This window comes from Antechinus flavipes, chromosome 5, assembly GCF_016432865.1.
Source record: "Antechinus flavipes isolate AdamAnt ecotype Samford, QLD, Australia chromosome 5, AdamAnt_v2, whole genome shotgun sequence".
Classification (NCBI taxonomy): Eukaryota; Metazoa; Chordata; class Mammalia; order Dasyuromorphia; family Dasyuridae; genus Antechinus; species Antechinus flavipes.
The window spans coordinates 208,168,373-208,188,160 of NC_067402.1; the positions used below are offsets into that span (position 1 = coordinate 208,168,373).

At 36.3% G+C, this 19,788-nt stretch overlaps 1 protein-coding gene across 1 annotated transcript in view; it reads left to right on the forward strand.

Moving 5' to 3' along the window:
- Positions 1-19,788, forward strand: part of GRIP1 (glutamate receptor interacting protein 1) — a 309,316-nt gene that overhangs the window by 240,936 nt on the left and 48,592 nt on the right. The window contains exons 18-20 of the mRNA XM_051962442.1: positions 9,597-9,741; positions 14,526-14,665; positions 14,879-15,073. Coding sequence (XP_051818402.1) covers positions 9,597-9,741; positions 14,526-14,665; positions 14,879-15,073 — 480 coding nt within the window. The remainder of the gene's footprint in view (positions 1-9,596; positions 9,742-14,525; positions 14,666-14,878; positions 15,074-19,788) is intronic.

A 19,788-nucleotide genomic window follows, 5' to 3' on the forward strand; every position in this document is an offset into this window, starting at 1 on the left:
AGGCTGGATTGTCCAGCAGGCTGTTGGAGATAAACCAGATGTGGGGCGATAAAGATTTGCACCATGAAGATAGCAGTGTCAGAGGAGAGAAGGGGGTGTATTCAAAGATAAAATTAATAGACCTTGGCAAAAGCTTGAATATAGAGATTGACTCCCAAAAGAACATGTGAGGTTTATTTCACAATAGGGGAGACATAGGGAAGACTGCCTGCAAACATGCCATAAGGAATGTCAGTAAAAAGAGAAAGATTGAAAATAAGTGAAAGTGAGATTAACAGAGAAGAAGAGATGGGATGGAATGAGATCACAAAAAGAGTTAGCCTTGATAAGGAACAGGGCACTTCATCATTTGAGACAGGAGTAAAGAAGATCACAGCGGATGGCAACTGAGTGATAAGATGTGAGGAAGAGGGAAGAAGAGAGTGCTCATGGCAAACTGATGCATTTTTTTTCCTGTATAAAAAAATAAGGTTTTCATCTTAGAGGGTGGGCAGAAGGGGGATCATGGAAGTTTTGACTAGAAGTGAAAAGGTTTGGAAGAACTGTAGTGGAGAGAGGGAAAGTGAATTAATAAGGGAAGTATAGTTTAGAATTACGTAGCAGCAATCAAGGCCCATTTGAGATTGTGTAATCTAAATTTGAGGGGACTTAGTCAGAATAGTTGCATGTTTTTGCCCATTTTCCTTCAGCGAGCATAGGTGATGAATAAAGGGAATGACATAAGGCTGGATGTAATTGGAGATATACGGAGGGTAGGGATTGAGGAGAAGGGGACAGGATAGAGCTGAATTGGTTCATCAACAGATCAAGATGGAGAAAAGAGATGAGAATAGTTATTATAGGACAGATGGCTTGAGAGATAATCGGGGGGCTCAGGGATTAGAGGTCGCAGTACACATGAAGAGTAGGCTTTTGTAAGGAAAGGCAAAGGAAGAGTTGAAAAGCCAATAGATTATGACTAGGTAAGTGGATTTCTGAATTCTTGAACACGGATATCGTATATTTGGGGGCAATGGCAAAATCAAGAAAATGACCATCTTTGTGTGTTATTGAAGTGGGATGGAAGAATAACTCATGAGAAATGAGTAGATTGCAGAACTTATTGGTTAGGGTGTTTGAAGGAAAGTCAATATATAAATTAAAATCCCTTAATATTAGGGCAAGAGTTGAGGAGGAGAGAAAAAATAGTGAGCCAAGTACTAAACTCACTGAGGAAAGAAGGACGAGAACTTGGGGTCTGTAGACAACAACTACCAGGATTTTATTAGGTGATAGATATGAACAGTAAGAGCTTGTCATCAAGTCTATGATGTCTAGAACAATTGATATAAAACATGGAATATTTGGGGGAGACATTTTAAGCCCCTTAACCGATAGATATTCTTAGATGCAAATATTCTGCCTAACCTTACTGCTTAACTTACAATATTCTACTGGTTCTACTCATTTCACTTTGCATCAGTTCATGTAAGTCTTTTAAAATTTTTCGGAGAACATCCTGTTCATTATTTCTTATTGCACGATAGTTTTGATAGACATTCATTCAATTTCCAATTTCCAATTCTTTGCCACCACTGAAAAAGCTGGCATAAACATTTGTAATTCCATATATTTTATTTTGTGCACTTAAAAATATTAAAATTAAAATAATTCTTCTGAGAAACAATCCACAAGGTCCAGAACACACACACACACACACACACACACACACACACGGTTTAAGAAACTTCTGTATTATGATGAAACACAACTATCAAATTAAAAACAACAAATTCTTGGATTCTGAACATGGTTTAATGGAACTTTTTTCAAGGGATGCCGTTTGAACTCAATAAGCATAAAGTTCTTAATGCATGCCAAGTAAAAAGAGATAATGAAGGGTTCGGGCTTGAATTCAGATTTCAAATTGAATGATGATAAATGATACTTTTAAATACTTTGGTCTCTTCCAAGAAAAACAGCATAAAGCTATCCTGGAAAAAACCATGGCAAAATATCATAGTGAAAATAAAGCTTCTAGGGGAAAACACTTTAAAACAATTAACACCAACATAATATTAGCCTTAAAATACTTTCAGAACCATAAAGTATTTCCAAACCTAACAGATTTGGAAAATATTTTAACAAAAATCTGTAAGATATTAATAAGTCAAGGGTCCATTATTCTAAGGCAGCTATGAAAAGATTAGCACTTTCTCATCATTAAGGAGGAAGACAATTTTTAGATTGCTCAGAGCACATGAGAAACATTAAAATTTGTAGAAATCCTTTTAGAACCAGTAGACATCACTTTAGTGATCATTGGTAAGTTGACCATAAGTATATACCATCAGATTTGCTAGAACTAATTAAAAGTGATTTGCTTCCACATGGAGCCTCTGGAATGACTTAAGACCCAAGAATGGAATCCAAAGACTTGCCATGAGCTGAATCCCTATAAATTCAACCAACAATGTGTCAGTAAATATATAATGAACAAATGACTGTCATACAGATTTGTTTATGGAAAGAAGGATCTCTGGTGGCAATTCAGGACCAAGTCATTGCTGCCAAGAATCATGATTGGGTTATCTTTAAGGAGCCTAAATTTATTGATCTATGATGATTATGTGAGGAAACTATAACAGCTAAGCAGTCCATCTTTGCAGGCTTCAAAAATTTAGTAGCTACCAATTACCGAGCAAGACATAACCTGGTGGCTAGAATTATATGGAAAATGCCAGCTATCTTTCATGGACTGACAGATGATAAATCTCCACACTATAAATATAGACTTCAAAATATTCTGGACCATTAACCAATTAACTTTGACAGAACTGGACTATTATCACAGACTAATCTGTTGTTCAAAATCCTAGACATAACAGTGAGCCATAAAAACTGAAGAACATAATTTTAATAGTGGTAATCATATAAAATATTCATAATCTCCAAGATAAATGTAATAAAAGACTTTAAAATGTAGAGATTTAACAGAAGAAACCAGCCATGTGGAAACAGGAGGAAGTACATATCACGTCCACTATCCTGTCTATTATCATCTCCAGAACAGGAAATGAACATATACTTCCAGTACTTTTCATCATTTACGAAAATAAACAAAACAAAACAAAAAAAAAAAACCACTCCAGGTATATTATCTACCTATGCAGTAATCCTGAGGATATCAATTGTAAAAGAATAATAGTAGAATAGTGATGTGTTCTAAGACCATTTCTATTTAAACTGCATTTTAAAAATGAGAACAAGATGAAAAGTTATAACTTATATTAATGCAGTGTTTTATGATATGCAGAGTACTTCATATATTATCTTATATGATTCTTACAATAATCTTGTAAAGTAGATCCTTTTATATTATCTCTATTTTAGAGGTGAGGAGAGGATAAGTGATTTACTTAGAGCCAATAAGTGTTGGAGGCACCTGGGTGACACAGTGGATAAAGAATTGGCTTTGGAATCAGGAAAACTCATCTTCATGAGTTCAAATCTGGCCTCAGATACTTACTACCATTATGACCTGGATGGACAAGCGTTTGCTTTAGTTTTCTCATCTGTAAAATAAGCTGGAGAAGAAAATGGCAAACCACTTAAGTGTTATTGCCAAGAAAACTTCCCAAAAATGGGTTGCAAAGAGTCAGACATAACTGAAACAATTAAACAAGAAGTGTTTGATGCTGAATTAAAACCTCCAGCTTCCTGGCTCCAAATTCATTGCATTCTCCACTACACCATAAATTGTATTTTATCTGAAAATATCTAGGAATTTTAATGGATTACAAGCTCAGTATGAGTCAAGAGTGTGATATGGTGGCCAAAAGAATTCATGTGGTCATGGGCTCCATTGAGAAAGAGAGCAAGAGCTTCCAGACATAAGGAGAGGAGACCCAGTATATTCCTCCATAGTCTGTATCCAGAGTATTGTGGTCAGTTTTGGGAATTTTGACAAAGAACATTGATAAGCAACCAGAATGGTAAAGAGCCGTCATCCTAACTGAGAATAAAGAAACTGGTAATGTTTAGTCTGGATAAGAGAAGACTCAGGCGAAATGGGATAGTGTTTAGTCAACAAGCATTTATTATGTTTCTGCTATCTTCGTTCTTCCTCCACAATATCTCTTGCATCTTTTCCCTTTCCTCTACCCACAAGGCCAATAAACTAAGTTTAGGTCTTCATAATGAACTTGCCTGGGAAGATGATATGTCTTGCCCAAGGTCACATGTAGAAAATGGTTCAAAATATAGTGTTGTACCAAATATACAATACTGGGATATTCTGACATTGATCCCACCTTTCCAAACTATTGTAAGATCCTCTTCACTTATCTTTCTACTCCAAGATTCTCTCTTCTCCCCATCCATATAAACTGTCACCAACATGCCCCTGGGCATTTTGAACTGGATGTCTGTTAAGCATCTGAAATTTATTGTGTTCAAAACAACTCATTCTCTTACACTCATTCCTCCTCTGAACTTCCCGTTACTGCCCTTAATTGGTGTATCCATCTTTGAAGTCACCAAAGTCCACAATTTAGTGTGTCATCCTCAACTCTTTTCTCCTCACTTCCTCCACTTAGCCAAATCTTCTCTTTTTTTGGTCATCATTCTTACTATTTTAGTTTAAGTCCACATAACTCTTACCTTGATTAGAATGCAAGAAAGGGACTAAAAATGTGTGGATGTATCATTATAGCATATGTGTATACATGTATGTTGTATATATCTGTACATATCTGTTTACTTTAATATAAATGCATATGTGTATAAATGCATCTGTACATAGGTACATTGCACCTATAGAAGCTGATGAGACCACCAAATGAGAGAAGATAGAGAGAAAAGGGAATCCAGAACAAAGATAATGGGCTATACGTATAGATATTTATATGTATAGTCAGCAAACGAGACTGAAAAAGACCAGGAGAGAACCAAGAGAGAATAGTGTCACAAAAATAGGGGAAGAAGTGGTGAGGGGAAGATGAAGGAAAAGAAGAATAGGAAGAGTAAGGGGATAGAGGGAGGGGGGAAAAAGAAGGGGAAGGAAGGAGGGGGAGAGAGAGACAGAGAGGGAGGAGGAGAAGAAGGAGGAGGAAGAAGAAGAAGAAGGAGGAGGGATGAGAAGGAAGAGAAGGAAGAGGAAGAGGAGGAAGAAGGGGAGGAGGAGGAGGAGAAGGAAAGAAAGAAGAAGAAGGAGGGAGGTAGGGGGGAGAGAGAGAGACAAATGCTGAAAGATTAAAAAAGATCAATCTCAGTACTAAGAAAAGGCCATTAGTCCTGACAGTTAAGAGCCCATTAGTAGCTTAGGAGAGAACAATTTCACTTGAATGATAAGATCAGAGCCAAATTTTAGAGGCTTTAGAAAAGAGAGAAGAGGAAGTGGAGGCACTGAATGTAGATAATTTTTAAAAAGTTTGAAAAAGAAAGGAGACATGGAATAATAGCTTGAAAGAGTAGTAGAATCTAGTGATGGCTTTACTATTTGAAGGACAGTCATGTATATGAAATATCAGACTTAGTCTCTTTGGCAGGGAATAGATACAATAGAGGAATGAAGGAGGTAAATTTCAAAGAAGTAATTTTAGGCTGAAAGTCAGGAAAACTTCAGTCCAGAAGGTGAATCTGTGCATTGGAAAACAATGGATTCTTCCAGAAAAGTCCAAAAGACCATTTAGCCACTGTGTGTTAGTGGGTATTCTTTTTCCAAGATGAGTCAGACTCAATATGCAGACTCTTCCAGCCTAGGAGTTTTCAGATTCTATGGGCTGCCTAGAAGAATCCCAGTGGGTGGAAGCTTTCCCTGTTGTATATCTCAGAGACAGACAGCTGAGTTTAGTAGATGGAGCAGTAGACCTGAAGTCAGAAAGTCGTGGGTCTGAATACTGTCTCTGCTACTTTTATTGTTGTTCAGTTATGTCCAGCTCTTCCAATCCCTATGGACCACAGGATGCCAGAACCTTCTGTCCTCCACTCTCTCCTGAAGCCTGTCCAAGCTCATGTTTGTTGCTTTCAGGACACTCTCTGTCTTTATAATACTGAACAGCACTGAACCTCAGTTACCTCGTGTTTAAATGAGAGGTTTGGACTGGGTAACCATTAAGATCTTTTCTAACTAAATCTCTGTGATGCTTTTTATGATATAAAGGTTCATTGGCAATCTTTTATTTGATGCTGACTGTACAATGACCCCCAACCAAGCGGCGTGAAATATGTGCACTGGACCACAGTGTTGGGCACATGAGATCATCTATAACCCAGCTTCTTAAACTGTGGTTCACAATCCTACACAGGGCTTAGTAACTGAATGTGGAGGTTACAAAATTATGATTTGTTATCAGAAAATGTTTGATTTGTAAACCTATTTTATATACCTATAAACCCAATTTTAGAAATACTTAGTATTAATGGTGTTAGCAATAGACTGGAGGTAACTTTGTTGACCATCAGTGGTAGCTTTTGAAGACCGAAGACATAAATTTATGCTGGATAATGTGTTTTTCCCCCCTGAATTCAAGAGGTGTTTTTTTTTTTTTTTTTTTTTTTTTTTGGTTTGGGCCCATGATTCATTGTGCATGGAATTTTCTAAGTGAAAAACTACTTCCATCAATTCAAATTAGTAACTCATCTGAAACTCCATCCATTAATGCAAATTGGAAGTCATCTGTAAGTTTTCATTATGGAAGTTTACCTGGGATGCTGACTTGGTTGTGGTCACATAGTTAATATATATCAGAGGCTGACCCTCTCTCTATTATACTGCATTGCTTTACTGTGATGGATTCATTGTACATGAGCTCCTGGAAGTTTGGAATAGGATGTAAACTCTAATTCTCTTGGTATTATACCTAGTAATTACAGGAACTTAGAGCAAGTAGAAAAGATGGAAAACAAAAAGTCCTTGAGGGCTCTGAATGTGCAGCCAGAAGTTGATCAAGTGTCGGCTAAATAGGACACAAGATGGGTTTGTCCCTCTGTCTACAACATTCCTCTGCAGACCACTTCCATCTGTATTCACAGTAATCCTTCACTGAGCTTGCTGATAATTGAACTGTTAATGCCAGTTTTTCTCTCCTCCTTATTTTAAGGCTTTATATCCTAACAGAACAGCTGCCCATTCTAAAAACAGGAACACGTTAATGGTGTCTTTGATACAGGCCAACCTTGAAAACTAAATATGCTGTTAAAGGAGACAGCAGGCTATTTCATTGTATCTTTTGCTAGAGAATTAAAATGTCCATTTAACCATTCAGAAGCCATGTACTCAGGAAGAAATAAAGAAATCTGGGCATGCTTTTGAAATATTTTTGCAAAGAAAACACTTAAATGTCTAAATTGTCATGAAATTGGCCCTGTCATTATACCTTTTACACGAAGGTGATAAAATGTTATTCATGTCTCCTTTTCTTATCTGTTCAGTCCAAATATCCAGAAAGTTTTCAGTTATAGACTTTCTGTGCTTACTAATAGTGCTCAATAGTGGAGATGCTGTTTCAGAAGGGGATTAATCAGAAATAATCATACAATGTTGTCATGTATTTCAATAGCCATACCTGAGAATGGATTTCCAATATGTGAGGAGTAGAGATGGTTACTCAAACCACCGATCTCTCATTAATAATGTGACTTTTATTCTTGCTATTAAGTTGTTTTTCAGATGTGTCTGACTGTTTATGCCTCCATTTGAGGTTTTGTTGGGAAAGATACTGGAATGATTTGCCATTTCTTTCTCCACCTCATTTTACAAAGGAAGAAACAAATGAAGCATACAGGACTAAGTGTCTGAGGTCAGATTTGAACTTGGGAAATCAGACACAACATTCTATCCCCTGAGAAACCTAATTGCCTTTAATATCATTACTGTGTTTTAAAAATCATTTTGAATGAAACTGTAATGATCTAGCATTCTTGTTATTATTGTACAATTGTCTCATTTGTGTCCAACTCTTCATGACACATGTAGGGTTTTCTTGGCAAATATACTGAAGTGGTTTGCCCGCTCCTTATCAAACGGAGGCAAACAGGGTAAACTGACTTGCCCAGGATCATACAACTAGGAAATATCTGAGATCGTATTGGAGTAGCCTTGATCTAACCATAGGATCATAGCTTTAGAGCTGAAATAGAGCTTAGTGGTCACTGAGTCTGTAAAACTCAGAGTAGTGACCTACTTGTGGTAAAAATTGGAAAGGTAAGGACTTGGCCCCTGGTCTTTTGATTGCAATTTCAGCCCTCTTTTCATCGCATAATGTTAGGTCAGGTTCACCTTTTCTGATTTAGCAGCAGCATTGATGTTCTGATATATTTCAGTGACTCCTGAAAATACCCATCCATTTTTCTCAACTCTAGGCAGTACATTATGGTGGTGTGAAAACCGCAGGGTGTTGAGTTGGAAGATTGAGTTTCAGGTCCAGCCTAACATTTACTATAAGTCATTCAATTTGATTCTCTCCGAACCACAATTTCCTCATCTATAGAATGATGATAATAGTAATACTTGCCCTGTTTACCTCAAAGGGTTGTTGTGAAGAAAATGCTTTATAAACTATAAAGTATTATGTAACTGGAGCTATTATCATGTTTCAAAAACACATCCCTATAAACACTTTTAGCCCATTCTTCCCCTCAGCTTCTGAGCTGTCCTATTCACCTGGTATTTGTACTAGGCTGAATTTCATCAGGAGCTCAAGGGCTTAGCCAGAAGAACTGATCATTGCTCTGGACTCCACATCTCACAAGGGAAGGTTTGGCTTCTGAGCCAATCAGTGGCAAGCAATTACTCAGGACCTCTGTGGTCTGTGGGCTAGGCTCTACTAGGTTCTGGGGATGCAGTAGTCTACATTGTATCAAGGGAAACAAGGGAAACAAGGCTACAATGTAACAAGGGAAACCTACTTTCCTCATACCCTAGATTACTGATCTCTTTATATCTTCTTCCTGAAACTAGTCAAAGGGATTATTCATAGATTTATTTCACAGAAATTCAGTTTCTCCAAGACAATGATTCCCTTCATTGGTACTGACCACCTTGGGTTGTCTGTTTTCTGGAATCAAAGGCCTGAGGTCACCCTGGGAGAGTTTTACCTGAAATGATGTCTTTTGAAGATACTGTCCATTAGAGCTTCTACATCTACATATATTTATGTCAAACATATTTGTGTGTAAGGATAAGTGTGTGTATAGTTATATGAGGATATAAATATGTGGGGCCTATATGGATATATACATATATATGTGCTTATATTCACAAACTATAATAAGATATTCACAAATATATACACATATCACAGCATACATATATAGTATAAACCCACACATCTGCACACGAAAACACATGTTCATTTCACACACACATGCATGTACATGTGCACATACACATGTGCACGTATAATTATACAGACTCACAGGTATACACACATACACAAGACATATACACATAGTATTTGCACACATACATCTCTACCCATATATCACTATATATACACACACATGTGTGCACACATACATATATACCCATATTTAAGCACACACACACATGCGCTCTTGCTTCTTTCGGAAGCCGCCCCCGCCCCCCAGTCTCACGCACTCTGCTTTTCCTTCAGATGAGCAGGAGAGTTCCGGGGCCATTATTTACACGGTGGAGCTCAAGCGCTACGGAGGCCCCCTGGGCATCACGATTTCGGGCACAGAGGAGCCTTTTGATCCCATCATTATCTCCAGTCTCACTAAAGGAGGACTAGCAGAAAGGTAAAGCTGAAGAACCTGTTTTTCCCGCGCTAACTTGCTCCTTTCTCCCGCGCTCTCGCGGGTTAGATCCCTTACGCCTCCAGAGAGGACTGATTCCTGAATCAGTCAGTGAGTATTAAGCACCTGCTGTGAGTCACGCCTGCCAGGAGGCTGGGGGAAACAAATGTACTAAGTGCAGCCGTCTTTACTTGGAAGTAGCTTACATTTGGACCGCTAGGTGGCACCACAGTGGAGTTCAAATCCAGCCTCAGTCACTTACTGGCTTGTGTGATGCTGGGCAAGTCACTTAATCATGTTTGCCTCAGTTTCTTCATCTATCAAATGGGAATGATAGTAAGAGCCTCTCTTTCCCAAAGTTGTTGTGAGGGCCAAATGAAATAATAATGGTAAAATACTTAGCATAGTGCCGAACACAAAATAAAGTTTTATACAAGTGTTAGCTATTACTGTTGTTATCATTCTGATTATTCTGATGGTGGAGACAACAAAAACACATAAAAGTAATAGATAGAATGAAAATACAAAGTAGTTTTTTTTTTTTAAGAAGAAGAGGGGGTCCAGGGAAGGCTTCCAAGCTAGCTCACTTTGACATTGAGGAACATCACAGAGTTGATCTGACCCTTTGGGAATTTACAAACTATGTTGACAAATAGTTTAGTTGTATTTCTCACAGCTCTTTGAAGGAAGATTTGTATTGTGTCAGGTTGACAAAAGGGGTGCAAAATTTCAGGGAGATTAAGAGGTTTGCTCAAAGAAGCACTGCTAGCTGGTGACAGCTCAGCATCCTGCTGCCCCCACTTTGTTCATTAACTGCCGAACCCCCCAAATTCCCAGGTAAAATGTATTCTAAAGCTCTGAAACTAGAATGACCATTTCTCTACTTAAGTTCTCAGACAGCCCAGAGGGCTTACAAGAATGCTTGGGGCTTTCAAAAATACACTTTGGTTCTCATCTCTTCTGTGTCTTGGTTTCTTCATTTATAAAATGGAATAATAATAGCAGCCATATCACAGAATTGTTGTGAAGGTCAAATTAATAGGTAAAATGATTAGCAAGCTTGAAAGCATTATAAAAAATACTAACATTTAGTTTTGTTGTTAACCCTTTGACCCATGGGGAGAGTCAAGTTCTTTTTTTTTTTTAATCAATTTATTCTTCTTTCTTTTGTTCCTCTCACTTCCTTGGAAAACAAAATATATAGGTATATGTAAATAAATATAAAATAAAATATAAATTAAAAATTCAAGCAAAACAGACTTCTAAACTAGTTTTGTCCAAGAATGGTTAAAGAAAGTATACTATATGAATAATATGAATATAAAGGAATACTATTATGCCATAAGAAATTGTGAAAAAGTTTAAGAGAACTGAATTCCTAGGGATTTCCAAAGTTGTGAATTATGATTTGTACCTGGAGAAAGCTAGAATATTCCATGGGCTTAGAAATTCAGTCTGTTGTTTAAGTTTTCTTCCCTCCTAATCCATCCATTTGACTTTGCTCCATTTGGTTTCCATTTCTCCATCTTTAAAAATGAAAATAATGAGTTCTTCCAATTCTAAAATCCTAATCTTTTTCTGCTTACTTACTGCAGAACTGTTTCAAGGCTCCCCGGCACTAATGTTGAAACTAAGAGAACAATCCCAAACTCTTTTCTTAAGAGCTCAATAATGCATCCTATGATTTCTTTCCTTCTATCCCCCAAAAGATTTACATTTTTCAATTGGGTTTTACTTAAGATAATATTAAAATTGAAGGGCTTTTTAAAAAAAATTATCCATTAAAAAAAAAAAAGAGGTCCCCCCTCGTAGGAACCAAGGAATTACTCTAGGAATCTAGAATACATAGATCATGTTATTACCTATTATTAAATTAAATACATATTATTAAAGATGAACTGTAAATAAACCACCAAGTGCCAAGAACCACCATAATAACTACCAAGAATCTATTTAGTTGTGCTATTTATGACTTGAAGCTAATAAGACAGAGCTTGTTATTTATTTCTAAATATCGATCATTTGTGTTCCGTACATAAAAAGGATTGGCAGTTTCTTCAATAGGAGTACTTTCTGCACCAAGCCAGAGATTCACAACTTGACTATAAAGAAATAAGTCTAAAAGCTTTGTGAACCTAGGCTCATTAATATTTAATGACATGACCATGTCTACCCAACTAGTAAGTGCCAGAGGAAGAGTTTGAAACCAAGATTTCCTAATTAATCTTTCTGGTTTCCTTTCAGTTCCAACTAAAACCTTCTTCTTATTAGAAGCCTTTCCCAAACCCTCTTAATTGTAGTTCCTTCCCTCTGTGAATTATTTCCTATTTATTCTGGATATAGCTTGATTTGTCTGTGTATGTGTTCATTTGTAAGTTTCCAATGGGTAGTAACTATCTTTCACCTCTTTTTGTGTCCCCAGTACTTGGCACAGTGACTGACATAAAATAGGTGCTTGATAAATGTTTATCAGTTGATTGGTTAACTTTCTATCTTGTATTCTATTGGTAACTCCTTCCTAATCACTCAGAAACAGAAAAAGTGTATGTGACTATCTGATAAGCTCACATGTCTAAAAGCAGATATTGGCAACCAAAGGTGTGTTACCATATATATGACATTGGCAAACATGGATAGTGTGCTATAGACTAACACTAATACTGTTCTGCAAACAAATGCAAAAAAAATTTTTTTTCATATAATATGTCCAAATTTCCAGCCCAATCAGGTAGAGTGGATAGAGTGTTGGATTTGATGTCAGAAAGATGTAAAATCCAATCATATCTCTGACACTTCTTAGCTATGTAACCAAAGGCAAATCATTTAATTTTGCTAAGCCTTCATTTCCTCATCTATAAAATGGAGATTGTAAAAGCACCTACTTCAGTGAATTGTTTTGACGATCAATTGAGTTAATATTTGTAAAGTACTAAGTACAGTTCCTTGCACATGCTCAGTGCAAAATAAATGCTTATTCTCTTTCCTTTCTCTCCCTCCTGTGAAATGAGGTTCAAATGAGATATTTGCAAAGCACTTAGCATAGTGCCTGGTACCTAGTAGGTACTATATAAATGCTTGTTTCCTTCCTTTATGCATAACAAGATTTTTGCAAATCATAAATCACTATATAAACATGAAGTGCTATCCCCTCATGCCAAATAGCAAAATGAATGAAATCAGCTTTCATTTCAACTCATCAAACATAAAATTATAACCTGTCCTATACAGTCTTACAACAGAATTGCATTAATATACACATATTCTCTTTCAAGTATAATAATAGCCTTTTCATATACTCCATTGTATTGTATTTCCTCACCAGGGAGTTCCCTTTGCCAGTGAAATCATAGGATCCAATCCTTATTCCTTATAGCTTTCTCTCTCTCTCTCTCTCTCTCTCTCTCTCTCTCTCTCTCTCTCACTCACTCTTTTTATATATATACACACACATATATATACACACATATATATACATATATACACATATATGTATATATATATTTAAAATTATCACTATCCTATTCTAAGGAAATAGTCAACTCATCTTTTAGATCTAAAAAGCTATTTTTCATGGTGAGTTTTGAATGTTATAGCTCTTAACTTTCAGACTATTCATTCCAGCTTTGCTATATAGTAACTATAAAAGAAGATTGGGTATTTTTAGAAAGTAAACTGTCTTCACAACCTTTTCAGTGATCAATGCAGAATTGGGTTATGACCCATGAGGGAGACTGCCTAAAAAAGAACACTACAAGATTATATAAGTACTACTTTAGCTAGAATCAGAATTCTAAGATAGCTCCAAAGTGCCTAATCCAAAAGGAGAAGAGTATTCCATCTGGGCATTTTTTCTGCCTGTCCCCATGTCTGGAATGTTCTTCCTTTACAGGAAGCTTTCTTTAATCCCACTTTTTTTTAAAGGCTTTTCTTTGGAGGCATTCAAGTTTAAGTGGTTACCTAGAGTCACACAGCTAATAAATATCCAAGGATTTGAATTCAGATCCTCCTGGCTCCAGTGCCAGTGCTCTATCCACTGTGCCAGCTAGCTGTCCCCTTAATCCTTCTTACTTCCAGTGTTTTTCTTCTTTTAATTGTTTCCTATTTATCTCATATAGCTTGCTTTGTGTATATTTGTTTGCATGTTGTCTTTCCCATTAGAATGTAAGTTCCATGAGGGCAGGGACTTTTTCCTCTTTTTTGATCCTCAGCACTTAGCATTGTGTCCAACTCATAATAGGCACTTAATAATAAATCACTGAATTGAATTGAATCATGTGGTGAGTATGAAATTTTTGGAATCATGAACCCATGTACTTTTATAGGAGTGGTTTTATATGTGTCTCCTGGAGTAAGACTTTGCATCAATGACAGTCCAACAGTCTACTTCTGCAGAACAGGGATATCAATTCTTCACAAAGCATTTGAAATCCTTGGGGGAAAGTTACACTGTTACATAAATTTTGGCTTATTTATATGTTGATTTATTATTTGCTTCCTTAGGCTTTAAAAAATCATTTTAGTCTCATTGGGATTTAAAAGTTTTATAATTCTGGATAACAGTTAAAATCCTTTCTTTAATTTTTTTTGAATGCTGGAAACCAAATAATGCCCAATAGAAGCAATTCTATCTTAACAGTTCCTTTGGAAGAGAATAGATGAGAATATCCCTAAGGATATTTTCCAGTCCTGTGTTTTTTATGATTCTGTGAAATATGTCAAGGACCTGCTATAGGGAGGAGAGCTGAGGCTATATTTACCTTTCCAATAAGTTTTATTTGTTGTTTCAGAACTGGTGCAATCCACATTGGCGATCGAATCCTAGCCATCAACAGTAGTAGCTTGAAGGGAAAACCTTTGAGTGAAGCCATTCATTTGTTACAGATGGCAGGAGAGACTGTCACCTTGAAAATTAAGAAACAGACAGATGGTGAGTGTAACTAGAACTATGGTACTGTTCCTTAGACAGCTAATGATTACCCCTGTGTTTCTTTCCCTCAAAAACAATGTCCAAACGTGCATTTGTGTGTATACTTTTCAGAAATGACTTTCCAGTCCGTTGTTCTCAGTCAAGGGAGAATTGAGTAACTTTTTTTTCCTTTAACCTTGCTCTGAAGCTTAAATTAATTTCCTGTCTTTAAAGTCCATTCAGCATCAAGTCCCAAGAAATTCCCCGTTCCCAGTCATTTAAGTGAGCTGAGTGATGTAGAGGATGAAACATCTACTCCACAGAAACCAGGCAAACACTCCGACATTTACTGCGCTACAGCACCCAGCGTGGACAGTGCTGTTGAATCATGGGATAGCTCTGGTATGGATACCAGCTATGGAAGTCAAGGTACATCTCAGGGTTTGGAATGGGGAGCAGAGAAGTTGTCATTTTTGCAGCTCACTTTCCTCCCATCCTCATCCCCTGCTCTTCCAAGAGCACCTCCTTTGATTTCAGATTCCTTGTCTGCTCTGGTACATCTACACTTCAAGCCACAAGAGGCTGATGCTCTCACTGAGCAGGCTTGGAGGTTATTCTTTCCAGGCACTGAAAAGTTGTGAGCATTCATCAAACACTAATAGGCTTTCAGTAGATGTACTGCTGTCCAAGGATTTAGATTCATATAGCTGGTCCTTCAAATTTAGATTAATATGAAGCAGAGTATGCATTTGAAGTGGTTTGTTGGTGACAGACCCACTTTTTTTTTTCTTTTTAGCCTGCTTTCCTTAAAGATATATTGGTAAGTGTGAAGGTGTGCATGAGAGATTAGCTGGTGATTTGTTATCCATTCATTCCTGCCTTCTTGGGAATTTGAGCTGGAACTTAAGGTGGCAGCTCTAAATAAACATTATTGGATCGTTTTGTAGTAATAATTTCTTTTAAAATAAATACCATTGGTTTCCTTTGTAGAACTTGCAATTATGCCAGGCAGAATCCAAACTACATGAAAACTCAATCTGTGTCCAATGGGTGGGACATAAACATCATAAAACAGCATGGACCTTATCCCTAAGGAAAAGCTTTGACAGAGTGAAAGATAGAGTATTCTCCCAATTTTTTAAATTCAGCATGAGAATATCAAAATATTTATAGTAGCATCAAAGGTTAGTAAAAGATGTTTCTTTAAATGTGGGAATAAAATCCATTCAAGACTAATGAAGTTATACCTGCCACCTAGTTTTTTGCTTTATTCAATTGTTTAGTAATTAATCATATGCAGGAAGTCCTTTGATATACTAATGCCTTCACTGGATCCCTAGGTCTGTGTGTGGTCCAGGTGAAACTGCTTGTCTTTTGTCTATCCTGATTTAAGTAAAGGATCTATGGAAGAGAGATTGCTATGCTTTGTAATTCAGCACCTTTTGCTAGGTGCATTTGTAAAGAAAGCTGACTTTATCTGTCTATCCATCTATCATGAATAAGGGTGAGATATTATAGTTTCTATAGGCTTTCAGACACAGCAAAAGGAAGGATGGTTACGGATGAAGATATTTGTAGGCACTATAAGCCAGGTATCAGGATGTTTAGAAATACTCAAACAAAGTCTCTAGTCTGCAGTTTCTGTTCAAGGTTGCCCTTGAGCTGATCAAAGCTGGTTGTGTAGTTTCTGGAAGCTACAGGAATCCCCAAATTCGACTAGTTTACTCTAGAAGGATCACTGATATGTCGAGCAGTTCTGAGTCTCAGAAATCCTAATTGTCTGGTTGTGGCGTAGCTCCATTGTCTTGCTGATTTTGCTACTTACTAGAAACTCTGCTGAAGGTTTAAAAGAAGAAAGATTTTGAACACATTGAGAACAGTTTGAGTTTTATTGAGATTTATTCACTGAAATCGAAACAGAAGTGAATGCAAGGGATAATGCTGTAAAAAATTACCCTGGCATGGGTTCTATCAATAAAAAGTTATTTAAAAAAAAAAAATGAGAAAGCAAGAGGGAAAAAAAAGTAAATTCTGTATTTTAAAATTGTTAAAAAAAAAAAAAAAGATTTATTCATTGAAATATATCTACTGAGATTTATCTTATTTTTCATTTACTTATGTTATCCCACTTTCCTATTAGCATTAGGTAAATGACCCATATTGCCAAATGACAACTTAGTCTGAAATTTGGTGCATATCTCATGAGAACTTTGGAAAAAAAAGATGAAAGGTCTATTGTTTTAATATAACTTAGTATGGCTTATCCTCCAGGAGTCCTCACTACCCATAAGGCTACAAAAGTTCCTTTGACCTTGTAAGATTGGAACTGCTCAAGGAGGAAATACACTAGTAGATTCCCTTGCATCAAGAACCACAGCTGGCCAGAAGGAACTTCATTATACAAATCCTGGGGAGTAATCTTCTTCTACTTGATCTCTGAAGCCACACAAGAAAAGCAATCATGGGCCAGACTGTGAAATTTGCACTTGATAAATGTTCATTTTCCCTCTGTGAGCTAAGTAACTTACTGCTTTCAGGTAAAAGTTGGTGTTTGCTAATATGTGCTCATTGTAGTAGAGATGATGAAAACTTCATTTTTTTTTTTTATCAAGTCAACAAGCATTTATTAAGGGCCTTCTGTTTGCCAGGGCCTAAGATAAGTACTGAAGATACAGAAAAAGACAAAAAAAAAAAAAAAAAAAGACAGTCCTTGATCTCAAGGAACTCATAATCTATTCTCCTGAGGTAGCCAATATTAGAGGGATTAGGGCCAGAGGAATCATATGAAGGGAAATTTTTAGACTTTGTGGAATATAATATAACTTGTTCAAGAATAACAGATAAGATAGATGGCAGATTAGAGGGAATAAAGTGGCCCAGTGGATAGGGTTGCAATCAGGAAGAGCTAAGTTAAAATCCAGAATCATAGACAATTTGGCAGAGTGACCCTAAAAAAAATCACCTAATCTCATCCTGCCTTAGTTTCTTCATCTGTAAGATTGGGAATAGCATCTATCTCCCAGAGTTGCTGTCAGAATCAAAGGAAATAGTGTTTGTAAAGTACTTTGCAGACCATAAATGCTAGCTATTATTATCATTATTATTAGACGATAAGAGCAAGAGATTAACCACAGGTATGGGAATTCATAAATCTGAACTGAAAAGTATAAGAATCAAAGAAAAAAAGAGATAGACATCATATGACAGTGAGACTGAGGCCCACCTTACCAGCTGCAGGATTCAAATGAAAGGCTCTTAAAACAGTTAGCAAAACAAACCTGGAGACATAGCTATATCTGAGAACTTCAGCTATTGGAAAATCTGTTGGAGGTCTTTCTTGGACTAAAAGCAAAGCAAATACTGATAATTTTACCTTTCAAAGGGTAAAGGAAACAATAAGGAGAAACAGTATTCAGGACCTGATTTTGACTAAAAGGAAGAACTGGTTGGTGAAACTGTGGGAGGAAGTAGTTTGTGATAGATAAAGGAAAAAAAATGTCAGCACAAGATGTGATTCTAATGTAAATTTTAGGAGAATATATTTCAGAATTCAGAAAAAGGATACAAAAGATCCCATATACTGGAACTATAAAACTGCTTAAAAGGATTGTGAAGATTTTAAATATTGAATTCTGATAAGATAGTAATTTATTCTGATCAGGAAAAAAAGTAGGGATTAGGAAGTAAAGTGAAAATTAAGGGAAAGAGAGAAAAATAACTCACCAGCAGATGTCACAAAGACAGCTATAATATAGGAAGAATATTTGTGAAGAAGATCACTAATTCACAAATAATATCCAAGAATATAGCAGTAAAACTCAGGGCTTCAGATGTCTATACACTAATGCATAAATATGGATAAAGACACAGTGAAATAGAGATCTAAGGATCAAGAAATAAATTTCACTTTATAGATATCCAAGACTTGATAGGATAGGACCTAGGAACAGAGATTCTTTCTTAATTTTTTTCCATTTCATAGATACACTTTGACAGTCTAGTAAAACCTTTTACACCCCTTTTCAGAATATTGTTTTCTTGCTAATATTCATAATTAAAGGACCTGCTAAATTTCAATTAAAAGTCAGTACAAATAAAGATATAATTTTTCTCATTCAAGTTCATAGTCCCCCTGAAATCTAACCATAAAACCAATATCTATGAACACTAAATTAAGTCTGGATCAGACTCTCACTATAGAAGGGCATACCTTATTCAACAGAAACTGAATAGATTAAACAGGTAGTAGACTAATATTGGATATTCAGAACATATACTTGGAAGGAAATCCATGAGGAGGTGTTTTCACAAAATCGGAAAGAAAATGTCCTTATTTTCTAAAGAGAAATCTGACCATGATAGCCTTGTGAGCTTAACTTTGATTCCTGACAAAACTCTTGAACCTTCTATTAAAATGATAGTTGTGATCATCTAAAAAGGGACTTCTATAATAGGCATTCATTAAGTGATAATTACTAGGATAATTAATAAAAAGGGAATGAAACAAATACTATAGTCCTAGGTTCTAAGAAAGCATTTGAAAAGATATCTCATGCAGTCCTTTCTCATGCAGTCCTTTTGGACAAGGATGAGAAGAAATATAGATAATAATACAGATAAATAGATTCAAACCTAGTCTAATGGCTGGGCACAAAGAGTAACGATTCATTGATTAGCACTGACCTTAAGAGAAGTGTCTAGTGGATTTCCACAGGGATATATCCTCAGTCCTATTGTCTACACTTTAATCAATGACTTGGATGAAAGCATAGATGATGTCACAGTTGCTGAATTTTCAGGGGACAAAGTGAGAGGAATAGTTAACTCATGAGATGTCAGTTTTGAGATCCAGAGGGACCTAAATAGGATTAGAATGGTGAGCTGAATCTAATAAGTTGAAAAAAGGTAAGGATAGATATAACGTCCTGTACTTTGGTTCTAAAAAAAAAATCAACTACACACATTTAGGATGGCAGGGGCATGCTTATATAGAAGTTAATGAGAAAAAGAACTGAGATTTTAATTTAAATGGAAACTTAATGAATCGTGTTTCATGGCAGCCAAAAAAAGCTAATGCATTCTAGGGCTACATTAGTAGAGGCAAAATGCCCAGAAGAGGGGAGGTGAGAGTCCTGCCCAGGTCA